Consider the following 16,881-nt stretch of genomic DNA (forward strand, 5'->3'; position numbering starts at 1 on the left):
AAAAAAAAAGGAAAAATTACTTTGTATTGGTATTGGTATTTAATGTGGAATGAATTACGATTAATTAAACGAAATAATGGAACAGTATTTCAGCACTACCTAGAAGGCTAGAACGGGAAATCTGCAGTAGTGGAAGGAGACACCGCCACGTGTGCAGGAGGTTCATCAGAAGCTTCCAATGAGATGCACCATCGTCAGCATTCAACACCTACGCACACTTGTTCTCACAGACTCCCACACAAATATTGTCAAATCCCCCATTTGAATAATATAAGACCACCCGCAATGGGGGATTTAATCCAATCCTTAGCACAAATCCTTGTGCATTTAAGATTAAAATAATAATAAAAAAAATTCACAAGTTAAGGATCAGTCCTTAATTAAGTCTTTTATGGACCTGATCCTTAATGCGCTGGCAACTTGTGATTGGTCTTCTTCTTCTTCTCCATCGTCCATCAATTTCCTCAGGCTCCAAAGATTCTCCTCTCTTCCGCCATCTGCAGAATTAGATTGATAAGCTTCTTGATTATGTGATTATCGTCAGAATCGTGATTATGTGATTAAATTCTCCTCTCTTCCGCCTTTATGATTGGAATCGTGCTTCCCTCGTGATTCCGAGCTTCATAGTGTCTTCACGATTCATCAAAGTAGTGAGTTTGTTTGAGTGGGAGAAAACGATGTGGACCAATGTTTTCACAATTGTAAGTCTTCTCTTTGATTCTAAACCTCTTCTTCTTCATACTAAAGCCATTCACTTTTGGGAGAAAAGAATTGATTTTGATAACCTTGTACTACTACTGCTTCCACAGGGGGGTCTACATAATGTTTCTTGGTTTCAGTTTCTTCCAAGTGAAGCTGAGCTCAATCCTAGCTCTGATACAAGGTTCTATCTTTCTTTTTATTTTTGTTCCTTTTTTCAATTGGGAGTTTTAGTGAGTACTAATCTGTTGATGTAACTAACTCTCTGGAGTTGTAGAGGTGAGCAGAATGATGTTGCGACATATCTTGTGCTTTCATCTCATCTTCGGTTGCAGAAGGAAGGCTTTCTTACCACATGGACCAATCACTGATAAAGCTCAGGCTGGTTAGATGAAAAGATCAAGCTTTGGCGTATCAGAATGTTGATGTCAGAGATGTTATTAATTACTTGTGTTTCTATTGTTTGGCTTGATTGAGATTGTTGTCTACCTTGCAGTAGAGAGAGAGAGAGTGAAGACAGATTATATGCCCCTGATACTTGTAAGATTGGTATGTGTTCCCCTATTCTCTACTTGTTAATCGACACTGCACACGTTCTTTCCTGTTCTCATTTGATTCTAAGCAGCATTCAGTATGCTCTACTCGTCTCATCCCCAACTAGTACAACCTGTTGGGTTGTCTTTCTAGTAGCTCTGTCTAGTTATGGTAATGACTATGCAAATGAAATTTTTGGATTAATATTTTGGAATCAGCTTTCTTGTTTTCTATACTGAAAAGAACTAAAATTGTTTGTACGCTGATTAGTCTTTGATATAGTTCTTGTCTGCCCCTTGTTCTGTGATCTTTTCTCAGGAAGAGTTAGATCTCATTGATAGAGATGATGAACAGAAGTTCTTATCAAGTGCTGATTTTCTTGTGACCAATGCAATGCCGAGTTTGATTACAAATATGCCAAGTGCTGTCAGTGAAGTTCTTAAAGGGTATGTTTCAAATCTGTATCTAGATTGTTTATATTTATCTATTATTGGGACAATGAAAAACACGTTTGTGTGTGTGTGTTTTAATTGCAGAATGCAGTTAAAGGATGTAATCACCACAAGAGTTCTACAAGAAACCTTGTCACGGATTGTGGATGAGTTCATGTGCACTGGAAGTCCACATCACTGGGTTGATTATCTAATGATGCCTCAAGACACAAAGCTTTCAAGAAACACAAGTGTTGGCTCTTCTGATGAAACTGTGAGCAAGTTTCATCAACTTATGGTCGAACTCTTTTGATAGCATTTATAATATATGACACATTTTCTCTTTTTATTGTTAAGGATTCATAATGGGTAATACCATTGGATACAAAATTTAGAATAGAATCCTTCACTATTCAAAAAGTATAAAAACAAAAAAAAAATAGTTTTATATTGTTAAGGACTCCAATGGTGGGTAACACCATTGGAGTTGCTCTAAGACCCAGTTTTTGATTTTTATTTCACTCATTCATTTACGACCCTACTCATGTCTCCACCGTTTGATCACGGATCCTAGCTGTAATCAAGGAGGCAGATTTAATGAACTGGGCCTAAGACTGGAGTACTAACTGTAGAGTTTTCCTAACTGTATTCCCACACGTATCTGTCATTTATTTTTTCTTCCTCTTGCATGTTGCCATTTTTGGCTCTTAAAAGGATGACTAATAACTAGTTTAGTTTGGATTACCAAGTTTATTTCTTAAGCTAAATAACTACACGAAATTAAGGACAATCCCGTTGTAAGATGACATTCCATAAATGACAAATTACTTCAAACACTCCCTATAAAATCGGCACGCAATGTAATGGTCAAATTAGTTATTTACACATGCCTGAAATTTTGAATGGTTTCACATGTAGTGAGTGAACCGTCAAACTTTTTTTAAAAAAGGAAAATTAGGCGCACCCCCGTGTTAGTCAAAATTGGTTTATTAATAATAACACGATAATACATAGCCTAATTACAAGCTACTTTGTTTTTATAGGCTCGATACAATTAACTAAGGACCTCTCTCTCATTATTCATGAACATGATCCAGGTTCTAAAACGCGGCCGCACCGGCCGATTACACGGCGGAGAAACGCTGGGCGCAGGGTGAGCGAATCGATTTCATCATATTCGGCCAATAACTCGGAGGCATAAAAAAAATCACGTTTTTGAGGTTTTATACTCAAAATCGAGTGCTACATGTTAGATCTAAGAGTTTTAAGCATAATCATCATGAAAAACTCAAAAGAAATTGACAAAATCCGAGAAACATAGGTATGGCGGTTCTGAGATTGAGTTTGCAAAACCCTAAAAAATATAAGGAAGAAGATGATCGAAATTACAAAAATGCCATTAATAAAAAAACAAAAAAAAGACACAAAACACGCATTAATTGGGTCAAACCCGTGACCCGTTGCATATATTAGTGCTCATAAACCACTCTACCATAGTAAATATCGTTGTTGTTTATGAAACTCATTCATTCATATAAATAATTTATCTGAAAATTAAATAACTATTAAAAATTAATGCCTGATTAATCAGCGATTAATTCCCGATTTTTCTACAACTCGCTAGACCCATACCGACCGCCCGACTCACGCCTAGCGCGATTCCGAACATGGAACATGATAGCTGATAAAAAAGGCTACATACAAACTATAGACATCTAATTACTCTCAAATTATTTCTTATACAAATGCTATTAAATTGATTAAAATTCGAATTAACAGTCTCCCCCACATTTTTGTTTGTTTCCAAAAACAAGTATCTGACCCGACCCGGGAACAATTAATAATAAACAAAAAAAACAAATTTTGATGCAAAAATATTAAAAGGCGAATTCGAGAAGAAAGCCAAATAAAAAAGAAAGCTCTTCTCACTCTCTCAGCCTCTCGTCACCACTAACCAGAGACGAAGCTCCTCTATAGAGAGAGAGAGAGAGAATGGGTTTGATATCATCATCCAAAGAGACGAAGAACAATAGCGGAAGAGGAATGGGCTTTCTCTTAGTCTTCTTCCCTGACCACAGCGACGTCTCTCCTTCTTCTTCTTCTTCATCATCTCCGACGACAACACTCTTCCGCACCAGATCTTCCCGCCTCCTCCTCTCCAAAGCCCAATCCACAATCTCAATCTGCATCCTCCTCCTTCTCCTCACCCTCTTCCTCTTCACTCTCTCCACCTTCGAACCTTCCTCCGCCGTTTCTCACCGTCGCTTCCTCCTCACTCGCGACGTCACCAGAAGTAGTCGAGGTGTTATCAACAACCGCTATGCTCTCCAGGGGATGGGCACTCTGTTTCTCAGAGGAACCAGGAGCATGCACGACCTGATCGTCGCTCACGTCGCTTCCGATGCGGCGGAGGAAGATCTCCGCCTCTTCGTGCGGCTCCTCCACCGCTCCGGAGTCACTTCCCGATCCGACGTCGTTTTGCTCTTCGATTATGCCAAGAGGTTCGACGGATTGATCCGAGAAGAGAACCACTCGTTCTTAAAACTCGTCGACGCGTACCGGAACTCGAATCAAACCGACTCGGTTTGGGGATTCAATCTCTCCCGGTTTATTAAAAACCAGTCCAAGAACGACACGTCGGAGCCTATCTGGGGGAAGAAGACTCATCGGACTAATAACAACGACACCGAGTTGATGATGACGACTCACGGCTCGGTCGTGGGGTTCGACGTGGCCGAGTTAGACCCTGAAAACTCGCTATCCGGGTTCATGGACCACGTCCCCGTATCCCTGAGGAGATGGGCCTGTTACCCGATGCTACTGGGCCGAGTCAGACGCAGCTTCAAGCACGTGATGCTCGTCGACGCCAAGACCTCGCTCTTCCTCGGCGATCCGTTCGCCCGGATCCGTAACCGGAGCCCCGAGTCGGTCCTGTTCTTCTCTAACAAACACAAGAGAACGTCCGAGATTGTTATTAACCCGGCGGTTATGATCGGAGGAGCGAAAGGGATCAGGAGGTTCTCGAGCGCGATGCACACCGAGATCGCGAGGGCGGCGATGCAGCAGCGGAAGAAGAGGAGCTCGGTGGTGTCGGAATCGGGGGTGCTGAGTCAACTCGTGGGGAATGTTCATATGACGAAAGGGTTCGAAGTGGTGGGGCCGAGTGAGTCGATAGCGGAAGCGAGTTCGCTCGCTGAGTTGAGGACGAGAAACTCGGCGGCTTCGTCGGTTAAGGATCATGATATTATACAGCGCGGTAATGTTATGGCGGGGGTTATTATGAAACGTATTTGTTCCTCCTCTCAGTTAGATTCCTCTGTGTATAGTTATTGTTAGCAATTGTTATTTGTTATAATTATTTTGGAAATTAAAAAGGGTGGTGAAAAAATACAAAACAAAAATCAGAAAAAAATGTTACGTTGTATTTTAATAGGTTTTTTTGTACACATTTGACATTTGTTATTTTCCTAGATTTTATTTTGTATCCTGGATGTTTATTTATGTCCACGTTCTGTTGATTTGGTCTTCTTGATATAATCATATAAAACATGAAAATAAGGAGTATTTTTTTATGTTTAGAAATGTCGGTAATGCACCATTTTTACATATTGAGAATATATTCATATATTTTTTGTCGAGGATATATTCATATATTTTTGGCCTATCTCTTATGATTTTCCTAGACCTTACCTGCCCTTGTTAATTACTCGTACTGCATATTTGCATGTATGAACAAATATTACCTTTAGATTGTGGTCTACGTTATATACTTAGTGAAAATAATAAAACCAATTTTAAATCAAAAGTTTATATGGCATACCACTATAAGTCGATTATCGATAACCCATGACTCCGCCGATTAATCAGTCTAGGAAAGTATGTCTTAACAAAAGAGCAGCTATGATGATATCAAATGTTTTCATAATTATAACATTTTATTTATCTTATTAATATCTTTTTCATTGCTATAACGGCATTCGTCGCATGTGTTCATTTGTTGTCTTTTGAGCTGGTTAAAGTCAATCTGTCCACCACTTAAATATGATATGTTCGTCTAACACTAAAAACTTTATAGAAAACCTCTTTTCTTCAATTATTGAAACTATTATTTTAACCAAACAATAATGTCCATTCACGAGATTCATCGTTGGAATCGGATTCTCTCAAATGTTACCAATTATCATCGAGGCCTCAAAGGGTGACATAAACACAACAAAAAAAGTCATCATCTAATCACTTGATTCGGTTGAACTTTATATCTCCACTTATTACAGTCACTTTATATATATCATATGTCTGTTTGTTACTTATTGTACAATGGTAACATGTAACCCAAGTTTAATAAATGTAAACGTTTAGTTGAATTATTGAACGTTTTTTTGTTTTATGGTGTAAAACTCAATTGAATGTTTAGCATTTATTTGGTTATTTTGTAGGCCAATTAGATTGGAGTCAATTGAATATTTGGTTTTATGGTGTAATACAAAATAGTATTTGTATTATAACTTTTATATGGGTCACACAATTTTAGATTGAATATGATAGCATTATTATAATTGCATATCAATAATTGTGTTGGATATAGATGAAGTCAATATCTTTGTATGTCCACACAATAAAAGCGTGGAGTTGTGAAAAGATATGAACAACAAAGAAAGAAAACAAAAGAGAAAATATTAAAATAAAACAAGGTGGTGGGATCATTTCAAGGAGCATCAAGTTAAGTAACCCTATAGTCAATACTCTACAGTGGCTTCATTTAGAAGCCAAGAATTTCCCATATACCCAAACAAGCGTGCTAGGCTTTTGCTTTTCTTCTTTTCTTTTTACTATCCAGCTTATACAATTCAAGGATCAAGAAACAAAACCATTACATTTGTATTTAAATATCCTTAAAGTTTTCTAACTCTTACATTGCTTGTCATATGCGTGTGGGGCTTCCAACCTTAGGCTATTAGCCTATTAAGTATTAACTTAACCAATTTTTTTTATCTAAGGCTAAATAAAATGAAACCATGTTTTAGATATCATAAAAACATGAGGTTGGACTTATTGTTCTCCTTAGAGATTAGTTGGGTTTTAGTCTACACATTAATGTAGAGCTTTAAAGCTTGCGCAGTCGCGTCTTATTATATCTTCAATTAAGAGCAACACACTAACAAGTGACAAACATAAAATACATTTAATGAATTAGTTAGCCGAAAATAAAATTTTATTTCTTAAAAGAAATACTTTCAAGTAATGGAGAGTTATGTTAATGTTTGTTTTTTTTTTTTTGAAACACAACTTTCATTAATAATCAAACATTCGAACTACAATTAAGGAAGGAGTTTAACCAAACTTTAACAACAACAATACTAAAAGCATACAAGCTACAAATAGAGAAACCTCTAAGATAAAATGACAGCAAACTCGAAGCATGGCTCGAATGCGTCAGAGCAAGACTCAGGGCAATGCTAGAGACTTGAGATTTAGTCACTTTGTATTGTGACGTTAAGATCCAATCCGCACCTCGGAATATCGTCGAAACAACATCCGTTGCATCTTCAGGCTCCAAACGGACCGGTACACAAGATAGCAAAACGGCTATAGATAAAGATACACACCTCCATTTAATGTTTGGAAGGAAAACATTCCTCATAAATGAGGGACATGGTAATACGGCTCGCCTCTCGCGAAGGTAGGATGATGGTGATGTAGATTGTCCCGGTGAATCCACCAGTAAACGGAAACTATGAGAACTCTTCGTATAAGAGAGATAAGGCGTTGTATGCATATCAGTTCCGGTAATAATTTCAATGAATCCATCGAAAACTATTAGCAAATTGGCTAAAATGGCCACACTCCCCCACATAAACGTGGGCTTTGAAACTGTTGGTTTAAAAATTCTGCAGCAAAAAGCGGGCTGACCTCTTTATAACCCTTAATGGGCCAGGCCCAGATAGTTAAGTTGCTAGGGTTTGGGTCACCAAACTGTACGCCGCCGAGACTACGTGAAGAGGAAATGAAGGACGCGGCGGAGCTGAAACTGGTCACACCGGAGTGGACGGGTTGCACAGCAAGACCGATCGGATAAGAGATGTAGCCTCTGACAGTACAGGATCTCTCGCTGGAGTAAAGATCATGGCAGGCGCCTGACGGAGTGATGATGATGAGAGCGTGAAGAGGAAAGTACAACTTCATCGTACCTTGTGCTTTCGGAACCGGTCGTCGGATCAAATGTGGAACCCCACTGACACTGGACGCCATCTCGTTGGGAGCAGAGGTAAGAAGGAGGTGTTGCGGTGAAGAGCAATGGGATTGTCGGAGCATTTCGTCAGGCTTTGGTCTCTTTAGTGGTACGGATGAGCTGAGGATGCGGCTGCTGAGGAGCAGAGTACAAGAGAGGAAAGAGATATCATAGGACTGAACCGCGGTACTAATTGATTCGGCTTTCCGGGAGCCCCCGGAGAAAAATACTGTTCCGGTTTGCTCAGGCCAAGGCTCTGAGACCACGAAGATCTCTACAGACAGTGAATCCGCCAAACGTTGAACAGAGGTTGCAAGAACAGATGACATAACGGTAAGCAAGAAGAAACTGAAAGTTAAGAAGAGGAAGAGAGACGATGAACAGTCCCGACGCCGGCGAGAAAATGATTCACCGGCGTCGAAAGATACAGATCTGAGGTTTGCTTCGATATTAGTGTCTGGGAGCGTTTGCCTAGTACAATCTAATACAGCCTTCTGTTAATGTTTGTTTATTCTATGAAACTATGAAAGATTGCAAGAAACTTGAGGTTTCCACTATGTTGGTTTATAAAAAGAACCATTGTTTCTTGTTTGTTTTTTTTCCTTGCTATTAGTACATTCTTACAAGTATCGTCGTTAACAAAATTAGTTTAATTCATCATAGAAAGAGTAAGTCGGACAAATGGGAACCGACACTCTTTCTTTCATACTCGTGTCAATAAGTCTTTTCCAAGTGGACCTTCTAGTGTGGACAGAGAGTTCGTGCAAGACTATATGGCTGCTGATCTGTATAACTCAAAATGTCGTCGTCCATTCGAATACTTTCTTTTGTCTAAATGCAGCTTGTATATATGCAGAAAGAAAAAAAGCAAAAGTAGAAACGTACGTAGATTGTGTCGGTGACAACCATTTTTGTAAACCAAGAGAAGATTTAATAGTGGCTCTTCTACGTTTGTTTGAGTCAACAAATCTTGTGTGTTGGATTGGATCATCATTATCACGTTGGAGAATGATGCAATTTTGACGTAATCATTATGATTCCCAACTAATTTGTTTCCTTGATTTGTTGCTGTAAACAAAAAAAAAGAAAAGAGAAATATAGTACCAATTTGGTGGAGACCAGGTCAGGCAATATAATGTGGTTGTTTGCTCTGTAGATCACTTTATTTTCTGGTTGCATTATGATTTTGAAAGAGAGCTCCATTTAAATTTAACAGTCTAACACATTAATAGGGCTTCTCTAAGTTTTGATAGGTATACACATTTTATAAACTACCATAACTATAACAGCATTGCAAGCAAACTACTACATCGATGAAAAATCATTGAACACTGATATGCATTCAAGTGTACTCATGAGTGTACAAGTAGACAAGTGTTCTTTAATAATCAAATAAATGTGAAATTCAAATCAAAGAATTTACTAACCACCACCACACAACTGTTGACCAACAAAAAATGCGAAAGCACAGCAATCAATGATTACAATAACACATCACTGTGATGAGAATATGAAGAATCAAACCCAAAGCCACCCATGAAGAGCATATTTTTCTTTCTGAAAAACCAAAACAATACGAAGAAACTCCCAAGTAAACCAAAACAATAAGAAAGGAAGAAACAAAATAAAAACAAAAACAAAACGAACTGGTCGTTGTCTTCAAAGCTGCAGCATTTGAGGTCACTACATAACATGTAATACAATGACAAATATTGCCTTCGTTCTCAATTATCTGAACTTAATCTGGAGATATCTCAGAACAAGTTGAATTTCTTCTTCAGCAAATCTTGCTTCCACCTAGGCAATTTGTAGAATGCTTCTTTCTCCATCCCAAATACAGTCTTGAACTCTTCCTCGGACAAGTAAGCCTGATAGATCCGTTTGAGAGTGATAAGATACCCGACAATTTATGCTCAAAAAAGAAGAGAGGATAATGTTGGCTAAAATGATTCACCTCTCTGCGTTTGAAGTCAATTCCTTTCACTGGTTTGTCAGATTTGGCTTGTAGCTGTTGGTAGGTGAAAGTTGCTCCAGTTGTTCCTGCTTCCTCAGCAATCACGTCTGCTGCAGGTGAAACTTCCTCTTCTTCCTTAGCTTCAGCAGATTCTTCTGAGAAGGGTTTCTCATCTTCAGCTTCAGCTGTAACCACACAAACAGTGTTATCAGCGTATTTAAAACCAAGGACAAAACAAAAAAACGAATAAACAAACAATCTACATATGTTTTAATCTTTTAACTCATATGGGATAGATCAACAACTTACCGGAAGGGCTGGTATCAGATGATTTCTTCTTCTCATTAGTGAGAACTTGCGAGAGAGCAGCCAGTGCTGCTGCTCTTTGTGACGATCGAGTTGTCAATCCTGGTCTTTGTGGAGGTGAATTTGATGATGGTGAAGAGTTGAACGCGGATGATAATGCGGCTAACGCTTCAGCCCTCTGTCTTGCACCACCTTGATTTCCATTTGATCTGTCCCGGTTCTGCAGTTAAAAGGCAATGATAGTCTCAGTCAACTGTTCGAGGAGATAGAACACTAGTAGCTGTGATTCGCTAAACATACCACAGTTACAAGGACAAAATAGAATATAAACAACTAATTGCGCTCTACTTTGTACAAAGTTTTATTCGAATAAACAAAAAAAAAAGGAAAATGAAAACTCAAAAGATACATAGCTACGCAATTTTAATCTAGGAAACAAAGATGCTGACCGAGTTCTACATGTTCAGTCATCAAGTTAATGATAAGCAGAACAGAAAAATGTCAATTTTCAATATGGTTTACATTCTTAACCTCTAATATGATATGACTGGGGATTTGATCTGGTGGCAAGCTTAAGGTTTGCACAGATTTAAAATACCGATGACAGTGGAAAATGAGATCCAAAGCAATTTTTCTTCAAGAAAAAGTCACATGATTTATAGATGATGATTCAGAAAGAGTCTAGTCGAAACAATCAAAATTTGAGCTTAGACTATTTACCGGAGAGCTTGTCTTTCCAGAAGGAGAGTTAAATGCGGAAGTCAAGGCAGCCAGAGCAGCAGCCCTTTGCCTTGGTCCTTGGTTTCCACCGCTAGATTGGTCCTGCAGCGGGAAGGTAAATTACATACCACCAACGTTTTAGGAATGTAATATAATTAACTTAGGAAAGCAAGGCATCAATTTCAATACACATCTGTTCGTTCTTATCTGCCACTATTAGACATAAAACACAGGGATGTGGTATCTCCTACTTTCCCCAGCAAGCATGTTTGTTTACCTGCACAACGTGGTGTGTACCAAGTAATGATGCTGCCTTCTTCTGGAAGGAATTTCCTTGTACCTGCATTACAGATCCCAAAGCTAAATTTAGTGAGAAAGAAGTGGAAATTGCAACATAAATATGTAATGCAGGTGCAAGGAAATTTTCCTGGAAATTCCGATCGGTTTGTTCGGATATTTATGTAACCCGAAAAATATCCGAACAAAGAGCTGAGTCACTAAATCATTAATTTAAAATAATAGCCTTGATGAATATTCTATATAAATAAAAATGAATTTATTTTATTAATATTAAATTTATATGTTATATTAGCTTTTCTTATTTGTCATATTTTATTAGGTTTTAGACTTTTAGATAGGTTATTAAATTATTATTAGTTTCTAACTATTCATTAATTTATTTTAATGATATAAAGTTTATATGTTATATGCTATATTAAATAATTGATTACAAAATAGTATTTTAGAATTATCAAAAAAAGATAATTGTTCTATATATATTTTTTTTGTGCCTATCTGAAAACAATATTTTTATCATAAAAGTTAAAAAAAAAATTAAGATACAAAATAATTTATTATTAAATATTAGTCAACAAAAAAATATAAATATATTCTCTAAACTATCTCTAAGATATGAGTGTTTTAAAAATGTTTAACACAATAATAAGTATATATTTTGATTAAAAATATTTGACATACATAAATATTTTGATGTTTGATTTAACTATTTAAAAACATAAATAATAATTTATTATGCTGGTTTTAGATTAATAAGACATAAACTAATAAGTATTTATAAGAAATTTATGCCCGCATGTGCGGGCAAAACACCTAGTATAATATAAATATCTAAAACATAAATATGTACTTCAAATATTCAATTTCATATTTATTTCAACATGATATCTAACAATAAGTATCTATTTTTTTTAAAAAAATATCTTAAATACTCCATTATATATAAGTAAGTATATATATTTTTATGTTTTTCTATTGAATTTTAGATTTTACTTAGGGTATATCCGAACCGATCTGATATAACCCGAATCCGAATGATATATGATTACTTCAGGTATTATCCGAACCGAAACCGATGTGTTATATCCGAACCCGAACCGAACTTGTAAATTTACTAGAATGGGATCTAGAAAGTGTTACAAAATAGAACCAAAATCCGAAAAAACCGAACTGAACCCCGAATGGATATCCGAACGCCCAGGCCTAAAAACAATGATAAAACATGCACGCGTCTTGATAGGAAAAAAAACGTTGGATATATGTTCCTAAATTCTCACCTGGAATTTTCCTGAGGATCCATGTTCACACATTGAGAAGAAGAAGACAAAGTTAGAATATGCAAAGTTTATCAACAAGTAAAAATATCGAACAATGTCCACTTTATCAGATAACAGTGCCATAGATAAGATTAAGAATGAATATGACCCTATTGAAGATTCTTAGACCCTAATAATTGATGATTGGCCTAAATTACCTCTGTTGAATGAAAAGGAGAACAGGTGAGGATCCCTGACAGTCTCAGGGGAAACCTTCTTGCTGGTGAAGTTCTGCTTTCCCCCAAGTGCAAACCAAAAGGATGAGCTTTCCGTTCCTTCCTTAGCGTGCTTGATAGTAATCCCAGGCTGACTTGGCAGGAATAAAAGATAATTAGACTTACCAATCAAAAAACTGTTATATGAAGATGCATTGTTTCCTAAGCTTCATATAAAGTTTGTGTAAATCATATACTTGAGACCGTCTCAGCTAAACTAAAATGAAAGACAATACAATTCGAAACTACCTTTAAGAATTCAGTAACTTTAGCCGCCAGTTCTTGCTGCTCATGCGTACTTTCCTTTCCATGCCATAGGAACATTGAAGTACCAGATTGTAGAAGGAAGCAATCGTAAGAGTTCAAAGAAGTTGCCACCTGCAGAAACACAAATGTCAGACAATATGCGACATAATAGTCAAACCAGAGCAACATGTGTTTTCAACACAAAACTGAAAAGCCACCAGGCATCCTTATTAAAATTGAATATTTCACGAAGAGATAGGCAAGGTTTGCAGTGTAGAAGTTTTAGCAAGATATAAAATAAGGTAGACGCGTACCGGTTCAACTTGTAATGCCTTGTTATTGTGAACTCCAGTTCCAGACACTTGAATAAGTGCAATTGATTCCGGCATGTACGTTTCGTCTGTTGAACCTTTCTCTGTCACACTATTTTTGTAACCAGAGCTCAAACCACCCTAAAAGTTAAATGTAACCACATCAATTACCAGTACATTGTCTATTTGCCTTGCAGCAACAATCAAATTGCATTGACAATCAAAAGAAATACCTTAAGGATCACCATATGTTGAAAAAGCGCAACAAATTGTGGAGGCTCTTTACCCTCATATATACGGGCCTGCAAGAAAATCAAGTTATTCAACAATATTTAAGTGCTAGTAGCCACTGCTTACATATAGTTACGTATAACAAAATCATATGGTACCTGCACTGGTCTTCCCTTCAACGAATTTGTCATTGTGCTCGCCAGACGGACTGCCGTCTCTTGATCCTCCTAAACTTGGGAGAAAACAAAATTCAGATGCCAGAAGTCGAGGATCTTCTAAAATATACATAGAACTTTGGGAACTATTCCAAAATCGAGAGAACATAGCTCATAAGTAAATGACAATACTAACAGCAGCCCCTAATAACTAAAGAGCAAAACTGCAAATATCAATTTCGTAACATCTTGTTCCTTGAAGTCGATATCCAAACAGAAGATAAAATCACATTAGGAAGAAGCCAAAACATGTCGGCTTAATCAAAACGTCAAATGTCTTAATATCCCCTTCGCAATTATTAACTAAGGAGCTAAAATACTAATGTAAGCCAACTAAAACAGAGACATTTGTTTATAATAACATGATCACCAAAGATGTACCATTTGCCATAGTTACCTGAATGCTATTCTTTCCAAACCAACAGCACAAGAAGTAGTCTTCTTTCCTTTCACCAGAATGGTAGGCGTAAAGGACCAAATAGCAGTCCCCAGAATAGAATTTTCCAACATCATCTTTGGATAGAGGAATCTTGGACTTACCATCAATGAACCAAACCTATTACATGAGCTCAATGAGTTTGGATGAAAAATAAACAAAGGGTAGCATTTATTGTTTTCCAGCATAGATTTGGATAAGTTGCCATCAATAGATTCTACCTGACCACCATCAGCGATACTCTAAACAAAGGGAAACAATAAATCAGCTTCTTAAAATAAAGCCTAAAATAAGTAATATTGCAAGAGAAACATCTATCATGCCATCAGGGTGGCGTTTACATCAGTGTTAAGAGTAGAAATCAACTGATAGCCAACAGAGCAGAGCCAGATCAAAAGGAAGATAAAGTACCTACCTATAAAGCTTAGGCGGAGTTGTCTCCGGAATAATGTCATCCTCACTAGCAACTTTCCTTGCGATTGGAGCAAAGCCCCCAAAGAGGACCCAGAACTCGCCAGAATCTGATTCTGTATCTAATTTCCCATCATCTGTTATGCAAGCAAATTATTATACATGCATTAGTACCTTAACTTGTGTACTGAAGAAAAAGTAAAAAAAAGAAGATTTTTCAAATAGGAATTCTAAATGCATCAAATACAACTTACCAACGATAGCAACGTCACATGTCCCTTCATGAAACTTGTCTTTCAAATATTGGACGACTGCCAACGCTTTAGCTCTTTCTTGGATATTTGAATTTGCACCATTAAACTGATAAATCTTTTCCTTGGTGTCCAAGATAAACACATCATCATGATTCAGTGATGAGCGAGCAAAAGGAACCTACGCAAGAAGACATATAAGCTCGCATACATAGTAAAGACCCCAGTAAAGAGAGTACATCACTTCCAGAAATCTGCAGAAAAAGAAACCTGCTTCAAGTGGACAGCACGTTTCCCTTTGCACGTATACAACCGGGTTTCAAATTTCTCCTCCTCGGGTTTTTTAAATCCAGAGGCGACACCACCCTCTAGCGGTATAATGCAAGGCTTGAAGTAAGACAAGAACTTGTCAGATTCATGACCTTGAATTTCACGGTGTTGGACAGCTCGGCCTCCAAGACCTGCATCAAGTTCAACCGTCTTCACAGCTGCTGTTCCAGCTTCATCCTGAAATCACCAATCGCAGATTAGTAACAAAAAAAAAGATTCATCTTTGTTTTTGTTCGCTATATGCTAACATGACAAAAATCAGAAAAGACATACCTGGCTAGTATCTTTACCAATGCAAAAATGTATATCAAATAGATACGCACCCGCCTTATTCTGTGTTGTCTGCATAGATCAAAGAGAAACTTGCTAAATATGAAAAGTACTAAAGGGCATATACACTATATTTTTATACATATGCCCAGAGAAGAAAGCATGTTCTGTTTTGTAAGCAAATACCAAAATCATTATTTTATAATCTGTCTATTGATAAGCATATATATATATATATATATATATAAAGAGGGGGAAAACAACAGTGGAAGGAATCTCAAACCTGCAAGACGATGTAAGTATCTCCCATATAGAACTTTCCATGTTCAGATTTGGGCACTAGAACTGGCTGAAAATTTTCGATTCTCCAGATTTCAGTCCCTCTAATAAATGTTTAAGTTCAACACCTCAGATAGCAGTGAAACATCCAACAATCCCAAGAAAACTAGTGCATACAAAAGCGATACCCACACGAAATTGCATTCTCCTCTCTACTTCCACTCATCATCAGATGTAATCTAAAGCAAAACGGAAAGAAATAAAGATTGTGGAAGGATACGGTTTCTGCCCGGCTCCTTGAAATGCAGGATCCAATACTTTTGTTGACCCAGACATATTTGTATATAATGGTCAATCTCTTCCTTCAAGTGAAAACTACCTGCCAAGAACATACATATAACAATCAGAGAAAAAGCAAAAGGTCAGGCCCCGATAACCTAAAGAGCACGTTTGAGCTTGGTGCTGTTTGTTTGCTCATCTGGGTGATCTATCTAGGTGAAGATGCAAGTTGATATTCGTTTTGTACATTAAATTCTACATCCAAATGAATCACCCAACTGTATTTATGAAAACTCATTTCAAATTGTCATCCAAACGAGGGTGAGTCTTCACGGAGTGTATGGATGAAGGTGAGTTTCACCAAAAATTTGATAAATCTTGTCAAAAAAAAAAATCCCGCTAGAACCGGAAAATGCAATTTTCCGTCAAAATCGAAAAACACAATTTCTCGTCAAAACCGGGAAAACCTAATTTTGCCAAAATCGAAAAAACGCAATATCTCCTCAAAATTGTTCATCGAAATGAGAAAAAGAAATTTTCCGTCAAAACCGGAAAAACGAAATATCCCCGCCAAAGCAGGAAAATAATTTCCAGCCAAAACCGAAAAACAACATTTTCCGTCAAAACCGGAAAACACAATTTCTCGTCAAAACTGGAAAAATGCAATTTCCCACCAAAACCGGGAAAATGCAATTTCCCGCCAAAATCGTGAAAACGCAATTTCCCGCCAAAACCAAAAAACACAATTTCTCGTCAAAACAGGAAATCTCCCGCCAAAACCGAAAACCACCATTTTCCCGTCAAAACCGGAAACACACCATTTCTCGTCAAAACCGGAATTGACGGAAAATTACATTTTCCGTCAAAACCGAGAAAACGCAATTTTCCGCTAAAACCGAAAACCACTATTTGACGTCAAAA

At 37.3% G+C, this 16,881-nt stretch overlaps 3 protein-coding genes across 5 annotated transcripts; 2 read left to right on the forward strand and 1 right to left on the reverse strand.

Moving 5' to 3' along the window:
* The first annotated feature begins 426 nt into the window (after positions 1 to 426).
* Positions 427 to 2,068, forward strand: LOC108858624 (peroxisome biogenesis protein 3-2). 3 transcript variants are annotated; one of them, XR_008946117.1, is made up of 6 exons: positions 427 to 701; positions 810 to 883; positions 977 to 1,084; positions 1,196 to 1,404; positions 1,552 to 1,679; positions 1,770 to 2,068. XR_008946117.1 is itself a non-coding variant. In XM_057010674.1 (6 exons), the coding sequence occupies exons 1-6, from the start codon at positions 688 to 690 to the stop codon at positions 1,975 to 1,977; spliced, it is 585 nt and encodes a 194-aa protein (XP_056866654.1). In that variant the 5' UTR covers positions 427 to 687; the 3' UTR covers positions 1,978 to 2,065. The 3 variants fall into 3 exon arrangements, 1 of the variants encoding a protein (XP_056866654.1); XM_057010674.1 differs by having other exon boundaries at positions 1,196 to 1,248; positions 1,770 to 2,065; XR_008946116.1 differs by having other exon boundaries at positions 977 to 1,404.
* Positions 2,069 to 3,494: 1,426 nt separating this feature from the next.
* LOC108805318 (uncharacterized) lies at positions 3,495 to 5,182 on the forward strand. Its single transcript, XM_018577336.2, has one exon. It carries the CDS (start codon positions 3,657 to 3,659, stop codon positions 4,998 to 5,000), a length of 1,344 nt encoding a protein of 447 aa, XP_018432838.2. The 5' UTR covers positions 3,495 to 3,656; the 3' UTR covers positions 5,001 to 5,182.
* Positions 5,183 to 9,290: 4,108 nt separating this feature from the next.
* Positions 9,291 to 16,212, reverse strand: LOC108862174 (villin-2-like). The gene is made up of 19 exons (XM_056985810.1): positions 15,962 to 16,212; positions 15,686 to 15,785; positions 15,406 to 15,474; positions 15,073 to 15,309; positions 14,806 to 14,983; positions 14,556 to 14,688; positions 14,362 to 14,380; positions 14,102 to 14,260; positions 13,648 to 13,716; positions 13,492 to 13,560; positions 13,262 to 13,399; positions 12,951 to 13,079; positions 12,645 to 12,792; positions 12,448 to 12,458; positions 11,151 to 11,213; positions 10,874 to 10,975; positions 10,157 to 10,373; positions 9,848 to 10,032; positions 9,291 to 9,761 (listed from the first exon to the last, which is right to left on the reverse strand). Exons 1-19 carry the CDS (start codon positions 16,015 to 16,017, stop codon positions 9,648 to 9,650), a joined length of 2,196 nt encoding a protein of 731 aa, XP_056841790.1. The 5' UTR covers positions 16,018 to 16,212; the 3' UTR covers positions 9,291 to 9,647.
* Between the last annotated feature and the right edge of the window lie 669 nt (positions 16,213 to 16,881).

Source organism: Raphanus sativus, chromosome 5, assembly GCF_000801105.2.
Source record: "Raphanus sativus cultivar WK10039 chromosome 5, ASM80110v3, whole genome shotgun sequence".
Lineage (NCBI taxonomy): Eukaryota > Viridiplantae > Streptophyta > Magnoliopsida > Brassicales > Brassicaceae > Raphanus > Raphanus sativus.